At 41.3% G+C, this 12724-nt stretch overlaps 1 protein-coding gene across 1 annotated transcript; it reads left to right on the forward strand.

The window, feature by feature from the left end:
• Positions 1-7048: 7048 nt before the first annotated feature.
• On the forward strand, positions 7049-9562 carry LOC146985521 (pulmonary surfactant-associated protein D-like). The gene is made up of 4 exons (XM_085780437.1): positions 7049-7064; positions 7170-7256; positions 8109-8174; positions 9266-9562. The coding sequence occupies exons 1-4, from the start codon at positions 7049-7051 to the stop codon at positions 9553-9555; spliced, it is 459 nt and encodes a 152-aa protein (XP_085636563.1). The 3' UTR covers positions 9556-9562.
• Positions 9563-12724: the final 3162 nt, after the last annotated feature.

Raw genomic sequence — 12724 nt, forward strand, 5'->3', positions numbered from 1 at the left:
AGACTAAAAAACATTAATTACAATTGTAGTAATTACCCAAGACAACAGCATATAAAGATGTTGGCTGAAACGCCATTTTGACACCTGTCCCCCTCATATTCATCCCCGACATGAGGCTGTTGGTGAACAATCTGAAATAGAAAACAAACAATATCAAACTTAGAACAAGAGGCAATAACTGGGAAAATTATGGTCAAGCTGAGTTTTCATGCAAGCATTGTTTTTATTGTGTTTGGATAAAGAACAAAGGAATTTCATGTATGATCAAGGGTTTAAACCTTTCTGCCACCATCTCAGAAATCCTGCATAGTCATTGTGTTTACATGAACTTCAGTATCCTGGTTTTGATCAAATTTTGGATATGTTGTTTACATGCTCAAACACATAAATGGGCTACTTAAAAATCCTGATCAAAACTAAGATGTTTCAAAACTGGTAGTAGTTAAAGCAGAAGTAAGTGATATATTTGTGTTAATCTAAGTCTTAAATAGTTGTATCTTCCGACAGCAATCACTTCTATAGAGTGTTTGGTCTGAAACACGGGTCTGTCAGTCACTCTGCTCTGCTCTGAGCCCAGGAGAAAACTTTCCTTGTATCCTACAACCTTTATCCAATGAGGAGAGAGAACGGCATGCAGGGCTGTGTGTGCAGCCAAGGGACGCCGTGAATGTGGTGACGTAGGGACGAGGACGTTATGGTGCGTTCAAGGAAACTCGTAGACTCGTGTTTTTCCGTCCAGTGAAGTGGTACCAGTTCGATCTGGTACGAGTTCACGGGTCAGAAGTTACGAGTGGCCGTTATAGTGACTTTCACCGGTAAAACAGGTCGGAGAAACAGGAGTGGGTTGCCTGGAACACTACAAAGTCGTAAGTTGTGACTTGAAGCTGTAACTTACGGTTTCAAAAGCCTGCCTGGAACGCAGCATTAGCCAAAACGACCGGATCACTCACTTCTGCTTTAAATATCATTTTAAGTGGTTAAAATGCTGAAAGTAATACTTGGGGAATTACTTATCCTATTTATTATATTTACAATTCAAATACAATTAATGATAATATCACACTTATCAAAACTGATTTTGCTCTGCCCATCCCCAACTGACTGCAAGTCAACACAATCAAATTGTGTGCTCACCTGCACCAGTCTGCATCTTCCAGGATAATAATTTTTACTCAAAATATCAGTCACCTGTCTCCTTGATGCCTAACTATTTTAACCATCAAACACATGATGCAAGAGGTCTTCCGAGCTTCAATCTAATCATTTGTACATACCGATCCAAGACCTTGTGGATGCAGTCCATCAATGACTTCCCTCCAACACTGGCCAGATAGGAAATCTGTGTATATCAATGTTTAAAGTCAGTTAATGTTCCTTTAACAGACAACCTCGACATTATTCAAATTATTTACAATTCTTCTAGGTTCACAATGAATGGAGTGTGGTGATAAATGGCAATACCAATTGGTCTTTAAAAGTCGGGTTGGACTCCACCTTGTCCTCCAACTCAAAAAACTCCCGCATGGAGTCCATTCTATGAAGGGATATGCGGCAGGCATTTTTGCCCCGAAGCTCCTTCAGTATGTCTTCGACATCCAGGAGCTTTTTAAGTACTTTACGCTGAAATTCTGAAAAAAAATGTGTCTTTCAGGTATTTCCTCAAATAATAGCCAGTATTCAATTAATGGTCGGTTCTCATACGGGCCAGGGCGGGGGCATTGTTTAAAGTCTGGGTCAAATAATTAAATAATCCACCAACTGTAACAAACTGACAAGAATATGATCAGGAAATCTCTTAAAATTTTTGGCAGTGAAGCTGACCTCATCCTCTGCTTCAGAAAGGGACACTGAAAATGTTCTGATTGACCTTAATGGGAGCAAAGCGCTATGGTGTGTAGGGATGTCCCGATACCACTTTTTCACTTCCGATACGATACCGATATTGCAGCCTTCAATATCGGCCTGATACCAATATTGATCCTGATATTAGGGGTGGTGAAAAAAAACGATTATTTATATTTTTCAAATTCTAATACAAAGGAGATCCTCCTGTTGCTGACTGACAGGCTGCTGCTGTCATGTTCTTCTATGGGACAGACAGTAGTGAGCTTACTTTTGAACTGTAAAATATTAAAAAATAAACCTTATTTACAACTGTTATTGAATTACATAAATGTCAAACAAAAGGCAAAATCTTCTTGCTTCAACGTTTTATTTGTCACTCCAAATTGAAGATCATAGGCTAGCCTGCCCTACAGTAAAAATGGCATACATAAAATAAAAAGAGGAGTAAAGCAATATTAAGCAGCAATATTTAAGCATCAAAGATGTTTAATCAAACCCACGTCGTTTGAAACAACGTTCAAAACACACAGCCAGTAACTAAGCATAAAGCCCGCTAGCTTAATGCTAACGTATAATGTGAAACGCCATAGACGGGCTAACAGAAATTAGCATCGTTAATTTAATTCTGGCTTCATCACTGTTAACACGGCACAACATGTGTGGACCAGCTGGTCTTCCTCCAGAAGAATCCGACCACCGACCCCGTCGGTAGTTAATCTGAACTGTACATTTAGAGCAATATAGCGCATTTACCGTTTATTACCGGGCAAGCCCGACCTGTCCATGCACCCGTGTCTGTGTGTGTGTGTGTGTACACGTACGTGCCACACAGTCGACATCACTTCTCCTTGATGAATCGCACACACGCTGTTGTTGTTGTGATCACGTGATCTCTGCATGCTGCAGCGGCGCACCAACATTAAGGTGCATTACCGCCACCTACTGTGTTGGAGTGTGAACGAGAGTCTCTATTCATATGGGACAGAAGTGCTGGAGCGGAATAATGGACTGCTTTTATCGGAGCGTTTATATCGGAGATTTTAGATGCAGTCCGATATAATCCGATATTCGTTTTTTTGGCTGATATCGGACATAAATCCGATATCAATATCGGATCGGGACATCCCTAATGGTGTGCACAAAAGGTCTGACCATGCAGTAAGGAGAACTAGTCCAGTAATTTTAGGCCAAAAAAGGGGTTAACGTTAAACAAATTGCAACAGAAGCAAACTCAACTGATTTTGTATCCTCAGCATGTCCTGAGTGAGGGAGAAAAAGCCCCGAAGAATCCCATTAGGGGAAAGTTTCGAAAAACACCCAAACATATCCCATTTATACGCATATAAAAAAAAATTTTCACGTGTATAGGGTAAAATTTTTAACCTTTAGATATCTCCATGAAAATTACTGAGTTGATTACTTACATTAAGACAAACAAAAAATGTATTACAAGTTTTTAGAAATTCTTTGTTAACATGAGCAAGTTTGCATAAATTTGCATAAATCCCACCGCTTTGACGGCACATGTATATATGAAGTTGCTGTGGTGGTACCAGCATGAAAATTGGAATGAGTTGACTCCATCGGTCAACCGACAAGTTGACCACTTTAAATTTCAAGATGACTGCAATTTTTCAAGACAGCCACATCCTTAGTAGAGCAGGTATGACATGAGCCAACAGTGCATAATCCAATTACGTATGGCTAATTTGCATACATACAACACCTGATCTAAACATTGAGTAGAGCAGGTGAAAATGTCTTGTTCAATCTTGTTAACATATAATATGTTAACAAGATTGAACAAGACATTTTCAACTGCAATATGATATTACAGTTAAAAAACGTAAGGAATGGAACCAAAGGCTACCCATGAGCATTAATAGAGACAGAGCATGCCATACCTGCTCTATGTGGCTGTCTTGAAAAATTGCAGTCATCTTGAAATTTAAAGTGGTCAACTTGTCGGTTGACCGATGGAGTCAACTTATTCCAATTTTCATGCCGGTACCACCACAGCAACTTCATATATACATGTGCCATCAAAACGGTGGAATTTATGCAAATTTATGCACATTTTCTCGTTAACAAAGAATTTAAAAAAACTTGTAATACATTTTTTGTTTGTCTTAATGTAAGTAATCAACTCAGTAATTTTCATGGAGATATCTAAAGGTTAAAAATTTTACCCTATTCACGTGAAAAAAAATTTTTATATGCGTATAAATGGGATATGTTTGGGTGTTTTTCGAAACTTTCCCCTAATGGGATTCTTCGGGGCTTTTTTTTCCTCACTCAGGACTGAGGATACAAAATCAGTTGAGTTTGCTTCTGTTGCAATTTGTTTAACCTTTTCTCATAAAATGACTGGACTAAACAAGCTTGTGAGAAAGATGAGCGACTGAATGATGAGATTAGTCGCTAATGTGTAAAAACAAACGGAGAATTTAGAAATAAAAGATCAGATCTAGGCCTATGGGGCAATTGTGTAAATAAAAGCCGGCGCCACTATTTGAGGAAATATAGTAATATTTTAGTTGTTAGCACTAGAGTACAATATAAGGATGTAACAGACAACAGATGGGAGGAGATGTTATTGAGGCAATCCCTTCAAAAAAATTACCAGGGTTTTTTCTGCATTATAAATTTAGAGGCGGCCGCCTCGCTGAAATTGTCTGCCGCCGCACGGGTATATTGATTGAAACTCAATGTACGGTATCGAAGCTCTGTGGCGCCGTTTTCAACTTTGTTCAACTCAAGCGCAGCAGGAGGAGTGCGTTTGATTTCAACTTCAGGCCCTAAGATGATGTTGATGTGTGGCTTGTCCCATGCTGCTTGTGTGCCCGCGGGGGCAGGGATGTGATTCGCCAAGGACAAAAAAGCAGGAAATCATACGGACCCATAGCACGACACGGCAAGAGACATTACACACTCTTATTAAAAGTATAAAAGTAAACAATTAATTTAAGGAGAAAAAAACCTCTAAACAGCATGTCAAACAGTAGGTGCAGATATTACAGTGACATAATTTTCATCATTTGATCATTTAAAATGTCTGAGAGCGAGAGAGCCAGTTGTGGCAGGTGGAATTACCACTTGATATTGAACTTATTTAAAAGGAAAAACAAACATAGTACTTAGCTTCATTTTAATATTTAATGATGGGAAAAAAAGTTCTTGAACCATTGAGACCTTCCAGCCAGATGTGTGGTACATGTCTAATATTTTTTGTAGCTAAATAATAATAAATTTAATAATAATAAATTTTAAAAAGCAGATATAATAATCTAGTAGTCTAATAGTCTCATGTCCTCTATTGATGTAACGAATCTGTGTGACCTACTGTAGTAGCCCCAGTACAGGGTAGAGTGTATTTCCTGGGGTGCAATTCCCCAGGTGGCGTTGTTGGACAACTTCCCACTTCCTCCACGTTCCGCCACACAAGCAGCGAAGCAGCAAAACCAGCTCAACCTGCATTTATACTGTGAGTTTTAACCTGTTTATCACAAAGTACTAAGTTGTCTTCATTGATTTATTCTGAAAACTTTGTTCTGTAATGATGGGGAAAAACACAAGTCCTGGTTTTGTGGGAATATTGTAGCTTCAGCTTCATGATGATTCAAATGGTGTGGGAATTCAAGGACCACCAGGACGACATGGACCTCAAGGGCCAAAAGGGCTTCCTGGTGAACCAGGGTTCGCAGGACCAGCAGGAGGAGAAGGGCCACGTTGTCCCAATGGAAAAATAGGTGAGTCGGATGAATTATTGACGGTCACAAGAAAATAAAATAAATGAATACAAATCTGGCTCCATTCTCACTTCTAATCCAGTAGATTCCAAATAGGCTCAATTTACATATTGGAATTTTGAGAAACGGTGTTTCGTACCCGTGCAGGGAAGTTACATAGTGCAGTTTCAGCCGACGCGACCCCGCTCAGGCTGCAGCGGCAGCACCATTCATCCTATTAACCATTTTTCTATCACTGCAATGAGTCTGGAAACATTATTTTAAGGCCGAAAAACTCCGCAATGTTACTTTAAGAAAAAAGGACATAGCTTCATCATCAGTTATACAGTATGTACGTGCAAAGAAAGTGCCATTTAAGCTCGATTTCAATAAAGTGGTATATAAAGAAACATATTTGTACTTTCGGTAACACTTTACAATAAGGGTCCCTTAATTAACATTAGTTAGTACATTATTAAGCATTAATTAACTGTTTACAGATATATTAACAATCATTATGTATTACTTACGGTTAGGAAACACATTAATTAATGTAGCGTATTAGTAAGCAGTGAATTAATGTTCAAAGTTAGTCAATAAATTAAAAGTTGAATAATGTCATTAGTTATCCTTATGTATGGATTACTCAGCATTAATTAACACATTAGTTTATATATTAATGCTTAATAATGTACTAACTAATGTTAATTAAGGGACCCTTATTGTAAAGTGTTACCATACTTTCATATTATTATCATGTATTCATATTTCATTTATTTCACTCAGTTCTTTTCAGTGTCATATCCCACAACACCATTCTTCCACCTGCTTTTCATTTCCTCTGGACTGGACTGTTTGTATTCTTCAAGTGTTTTCTCTGTCATTTCTGCTTGGAAGCAGCAACGAGGCAGCGCAGCCTGCAGATAGCTCCTCATTTACCAGTGAGTCTCTTTGTGCTTTAGTGCTGTTTAATACTTGTTGATATAATTGACGTTTCACTGTCTGAATAACTTTACTATGTTGTTGCATTGAAAAAGTCTTCTGAGCAGCAGCTAACTACTGAAGCACCATCACAGTGATAGCTTTGGTTTAACTTTCTCCACTTTGATTTAATTGGTTTAGAGTTTCATGTGATATATTTCTGATGCAGAATGCAAACAGGAAACTTCTCTTTTAGTCCTGCATTTAGAAGATGAGGGTGTGTCTCCTATACTGCATCCTCTGCATTGTGGCTCCCATTGGCTACAGTCAGGGGGGACTCCCTGGATCTGCTGGGCTTCCTGGCTTCCCAGGTCAAAAGGGAGATCGTGGAATACCTGGGCCTCCTGGACCAACTGGGGCTGCTGGTGCACCAGGTTTTCCCGGTGGGTAGGGCCAGTTTATTTTGGTCTTCTTTATTTTTTATTTGTAAGAAAAACTGACATTCAAGTATATGGCTGTTCATTCACATTAGAGGATACAAATTTTTATACACCATGACTTTTGCTCACAGCTTCAACTCAAACCTTTCTGACTCCATAATTGTTGGAGAATAGTGACTTTGTAACAGTTTCACACTTTAACACTCTAAGTCATGTGTCTTTATTTGCTCTAAAGGCCCATCGGGACCTCCGGGTCCTGCTGGACCACGTGGACGTCCTGGAGAACCTGGAGCGACTGGAAAACCTGGAATATGTCCAGAAGGTGATTTACTGTAGCTAAATCCTTTGTCAGTCTGATAATATGTGATAATGCTCACACATGCTGATGTTTTGCAGCTATAGTGCTGACCATGTTGGACAGATGAAAATCTGACCTGAAAAGAAATGAAAATGTATTATTATCTATAGAACTCAGTGGGACATGTTGGACAAATTATTCATGAGAGACACAAATTTAAAAACGTCTATGGATTTCAAGCACTGATATTGTCTGTTTAAAAAATTACAGTTCAATGGAAGTTGGATTTGTTTATCATCTGGGGAACATAAATGTAAATGCTCCATTTCCTGACAATCCAAACACTGGTTGTTGACATATTTCTGTCTGGACCAAAGTGGTGAACTGACAGAGCGCAACTAACATTTCTAGAACAAAAACACAGAGACTGGCGGACACAAATGCAGGCAGGCAGGCAGTAGGCAGTTTTCAAGGTCGTTTATTCAGGTCAAAGGGTCAAAATACAAAAAGGCAGTCAGACAGGCAAAGGTACAAAATCGGCAGGACTCGGAAACTAGGGACAAAAACGGTCAGACGGGGATATTCTATGTAATCAAATGCTGCTCTTGGAGACAAGACAATCTGGCACTGACACACTAGGGAGCCCTGGTTACATAGACACAGGAGGGAAGGGACAACGAGACACAGGTGAAACACATTAGGGCGGGGACAGGTAATTAGACGGAAAACAGGAAGTGAACACTGAGACAAGACTATCAAAATAAAACAGGAAACTGACACATGACAGACCCTGACAGAACCATGCTGCTATACTGGTATTTTCAAACTATTCAGGAGTTGTTTGTGACAACTTGTGATGTAATCTGTTTGATCCAGAAAACTTTGTTGCCATTCACAAGGAACTTGAAACCTTAAAGAAGATTGTTGATAAGTTAGAGCTGGGTAAGTCCTCTTCTTCTGTCCTCTTATGATTTTGTTTTTTATGGTTCTTGAACCTTTTTCCTAATGACTGCCTCCTTTGAGAAAACATTTTAAGCTGCTTTCCCACTAAAAATCGGCATTTGGCTCCTTTCCCATTGACCAAAATGAGCCGAGTCTGACCCCCCGCTGAGGGATAAGACAGAGCATAAACCAGTTGCGCCGCTCTCATCCGCGGTGCGAGAAACACCCTGTCATGCCACAGCCGCCCGCTGGGGAGTGTGAGGCCCGTCTGCAGAGCACCAGGACCGCGGAGGACAGAGAGTCTGCCGCGGCACAACACGTCAGACTGTCGCTTCTTCTTTTTCAATCTTTTTTGGTCAGTGTTCTTTGATCTTTTGATCAAATCCCAGTCTCGAATGCGAGCAGAGCTTTGTTTTAGTGTGATATGAGATGCGACTGGCGCGATGACGTGGCGTCACATAACGCTCAACATCATCACATAAATTAGCGTGTTGACCCGGGTCTGGCGTTTCCACTGCAAGCCGATCGGAGCCGAGCCGAGTGAAAGCAATTTTAACCCGCGTCGCTTGCCAAGTCGTTTGACACGGGTCGGTGAGCCTTTCCCACTGCTACCAAAAGCCGATTGTCAGAGGGTTTAAACGGCTTTTTTGGCCAGTGGGAAAGGGGTATTAGATTTAAACTGAATGAGAGAGAAGGATCAGCGGCTATAGGATCTACTTTGTCACCAAGAATGGCTCAGTTATAACCCCAGATCTGCATTTCGGTATTCAGTCTCATTATGGTCAAACACCTGACTTTGTTGCATAGGCTGAGTGCAGACTAGAGGCTTCTCTGTGTGAAGCTACTATTTCTACTCCCTTCTAGTCATATGAATTCAACATTCTCTGTCTTCCACTCCACAAACAGCATTTATGATTTAAGACAGGGTTTAGATTTATCTCCAACATAAAACCACTTGCCATCAGCTGACTACTGTAAGCTCCAAACAACCTATTGAGTGAACCATGAGTGGATTTTATTGTCACACAGTGCCAAATTTAAATCTATGGCTTATTAACGTGCTCTTTGTGTGTTCTGTTTTCTTCTTTCAGCTATAATCTATGATTTTGTGCGGAAAGTTGGTGAGAAATACTTTGTGTCCTACAAGGAGAGAGGCACTTTCTCCAGGGCTGTTGAGTTCTGCACCCAGCAAGGCTTAGAGCTGGCTCTGCCCCAGAATGAGGAGGAGAACGCTGCTCTGACTCAGTTCTTTGGCCACGTTCACAAAACAGCCTGGATCAGAACTCAGCCTCAAAATGGCTGCACCCTGCTGTCAGAGAGTGGCGCTCCGCAGGAGACACCTGACTGCTCCCTGAACGCTTACATCATTTGTCAGATGTAGAAGGGTCTTCTGGGCATGATCTGATATCACCAAGTAATTAACGGCCCAGGAGCGCTGTTATAACCAACCGGTTAGGTTTAGGGTTAGTCCTGGGCTGTTTTTTACTTGGTGATATCAGATCGTGCGGTCTTCTGGTATCTCCCGACTTTTTTCACGTTTTGTATCTTGAAATTCACCTTCATGTTGCAAAGATCTGCATTAGTAAGAATGTATGAAATATTTGCTTTCAGATATTATATCTGTTATATCTTATGTTCTTATTTCTCAACATTGTCAGTATTGTCTAATGTCCATACTAAGGACATGTTTGACTCAGCATGACATTATTACTGGTGAATTCAAGCCAGGATGTTCTTAAAGCATATCATGCAACAATAAAGTATCCATCAATGACAACATATTTTTGTCACTCATTCAGGAGTCAAGATGAACTCATAAAAATTTCAACAGGTTGCTATTGTTTGCAGAAAGTGAAATAGGATACTTACAGGGTTGGTAAAAGATGTGTCACGCTCCATACAAAGTTGGATTCTGAACATCATTACATATTGTAATCATACAAGCATTTCAAAGAGGAACTGTTAGGGTGAAAATTGTCTTAACATTGAATGTTTGCCTTTTACTAACTGAAGTTGATATTGTGCCTTACTGATTAATAAATAAAACATAACACCAATGTCTCACTGACTGATGAGATAAGGCTGAACCTGTGTCTCTACCCTGGAGACTGCAAAGCTGCACGCAGACACCTCATCAGAACTAACGCTGAACTTATATTCTCCACTTTGACATTACTGATCAACACTGAATATATCTCACTGATGATTGTTTTATTGGGAACTGCCCATTGGTCCGACCTCCCATTGGTTCGATCTCCCGTTACTCCGACAAAATACCCACTGGAGATGAAAGTCAACACTTCAAGATGATTCTCACCAGCCCTGCAGTGGCTATTCCAAAAACAAAACCATCTACATCTGGCACATACATTGCCCTACCGCCCACCTGGACACAGTCACAGGCAGTGGTGTAGTCGAGGGGGTACGCCGGTATACGGCGTATACCTACTTATTTTTCAGTCAGGATTGCGTATACCCACTTCTAAATCCCCCCTGGTGCGCACAAAGGGTTAACAGTCGGTCTCTGCTAGAAGTCCCGCCTCTAACCTGAATATCGATCTCCGATTGGCTCTGCCGTTTCTCGCTAACGTACATGTGATTGGCTGTCTCCACTGTCACTCCGTCTGCTTGTAAAAGTTACCTGCTCGTTGGTCGGACGGGACAGGAGGTCACGGGGCTTCAATCTGCAACCGCCAATGTAAGTTGTCAACATGTTCGGCTTTAGTTCTGCCTGGGTCACGTTAGCTAGACGGATTTTAACATCAGTGGTGTCATTTACATGTGTTTGTGTCTGTGTGTCTGTGTGTCTGTGTGTCTGTGTGTCTGTCTGTCTGTCTGTCTGTCTGTTTGTTTGTATGCGTGCGTGCGTGTGTGTGTGCTCTGCCTGTGGGTCTGTGCTTGGTAATAAGAATGTCAAAGAAAAGGAAAATGGACATAAAACACTTCTCTATCAGTGAAAGTGTAAGTTACTTAAATGGTATCTAACTGTAGAGCCTCAACAATACAGATAATGAATAAAAGCCAATATTTAATGGCAAACACTTTTTTTTTTTTTTTTTTAAGTTATTTTTACTACTAGCTTATTTCCATGTAGGCCTATCCTTTGTGTGAAAGGGAGCAACTGTTTAAAAAACAAAAATAAATAACATTGGTCAGGAAAAGGCCTAGAAAAAAACCTCAGATTCCAGATGCTCGTGTAGGCTAATTTTATACATTTTGGGGGAATAAATGACACACAAGTGTGTGAAAGTAAAATCCTTTTTTCCTCAGGCAATAACTGTAGGCCTACCACCAAGCTCTATTGTATCCCTAATGTATCTGTTCATATGTCATGCATCAACATATTTTTGTCAGGTGACAGACAGTAGAGAGGCTGGAGGAGATGGAGAAGGAGAGACTAGAGGAGGTAGAGGAGGAGAGGCTAGAACAGATGAAGGAGGAGAGGCAGGAAGAGGTAGAGGAGGAGGAGATGGAGAAGGAGAGACCAGAGGAGGTAGAGGAGGAGAGGCTAGAACAGAGGGAGGAGAGGCAGGAAGAGGTAGAGAAGGAGGAGATGGAGGAGGTAGAGAAGGAGAGACCAGAGGAGGTAGAGGAGGAGAGGCTAGAACAGATGAAGGAGGAGAGGCAGGAAGAGGTAGAGAAGGAGAAGCTGGATGAGGTAGAGAAGGAGATGGAGGAGAGGCTGGAAATTCACAGGTGAGGTTAAATAACGATGAAAATTTAGAGTATACCCGCTTCTCCAGGGACCACTACACCACTGGCTATGAGGAACATAGAGTTCATGAATGGTCCAGCAAAATCAATATGCACTCTTTGCCATGGTGCTGACGGCCACTCCCAAGGATGGAGAGGTGCTGGTGCTGGTGCTGGTGCGTTTTGGACTCTGTGGCATCCTGAGCAACTTTTGGTGATGTCCTCCAGTTGTTTGTCGATGCCTGGCCACCAAACATAGCTCCGGGCTAAACTTTTCATCTTCACTGTGCCAAGGTGCCCTTCATGGAGAGTCTCTAACACCCTGGCACGCAGTTTTGCAGGAACTACTACACGGGAGCCACATAGCAGGGTTCCTTGACAGACGGAGAGTTGGTCTCTCCTGGCTGAGAATTCAGGGAACATGGGGTTCCCATGTGCAGGCCATCCTCTCATTGTAATTTCATACACTTTTGACAGTGTGGGGTCATTCCTGGTGTGTCTCTGTATCTCTGCATTTGTCACAGGAAGCTGATCCACCACAGTTGTATGAAACACTTCCACTGGGTCTGGAGAATAAGTCTTTTCTTCCTCTGTTGTTGACAGTGGGAGGCGTGATAAGCTGTCTGCGTTGCCGTGTTGTTTAGTCCCTTTGAATTCAATATCATAGGAGTGAGCCCCAAGGAACAGGGCCCATCGCTGCAACCGGGCTGCTGACATCACTGGAATCCCCTTCCGTGGGTTAAAGATTGACAGCAGGGGTTGGTGGTCTGTCACCAGAGTAAATCTTTGTCCATACAGGTAATGGTGAAACTTTTTAATTCCCCACACAAGGCTGAGGGCTTCACGGTCAATCTGTG

Source organism: Trachurus japonicus, chromosome 6, assembly GCF_045865225.1.
Source record: "Trachurus japonicus isolate A0001 chromosome 6, Traja_1.0".
Classification (NCBI taxonomy): Eukaryota; Metazoa; Chordata; class Actinopteri; order Carangiformes; family Carangidae; genus Trachurus; species Trachurus japonicus.

What these genes read in the sequence shown, in the direction of transcription:
- LOC146985521 (XM_085780437.1), top strand. An exon ending in ACCTGGAATATGTCCAGAAG is followed by an intron (nt 7,257 to 8,108) that starts GTGATTTACTGT and finishes TGTTTGATCCAG; the next exon opens with AAAACTTTGTTGCCATTCAC. An exon ending in TGTTGATAAGTTAGAGCTGG is followed by an intron (nt 8,175 to 9,265) that starts GTAAGTCCTCTT and finishes TTCTTCTTTCAG; the next exon opens with CTATAATCTATGATTTTGTG.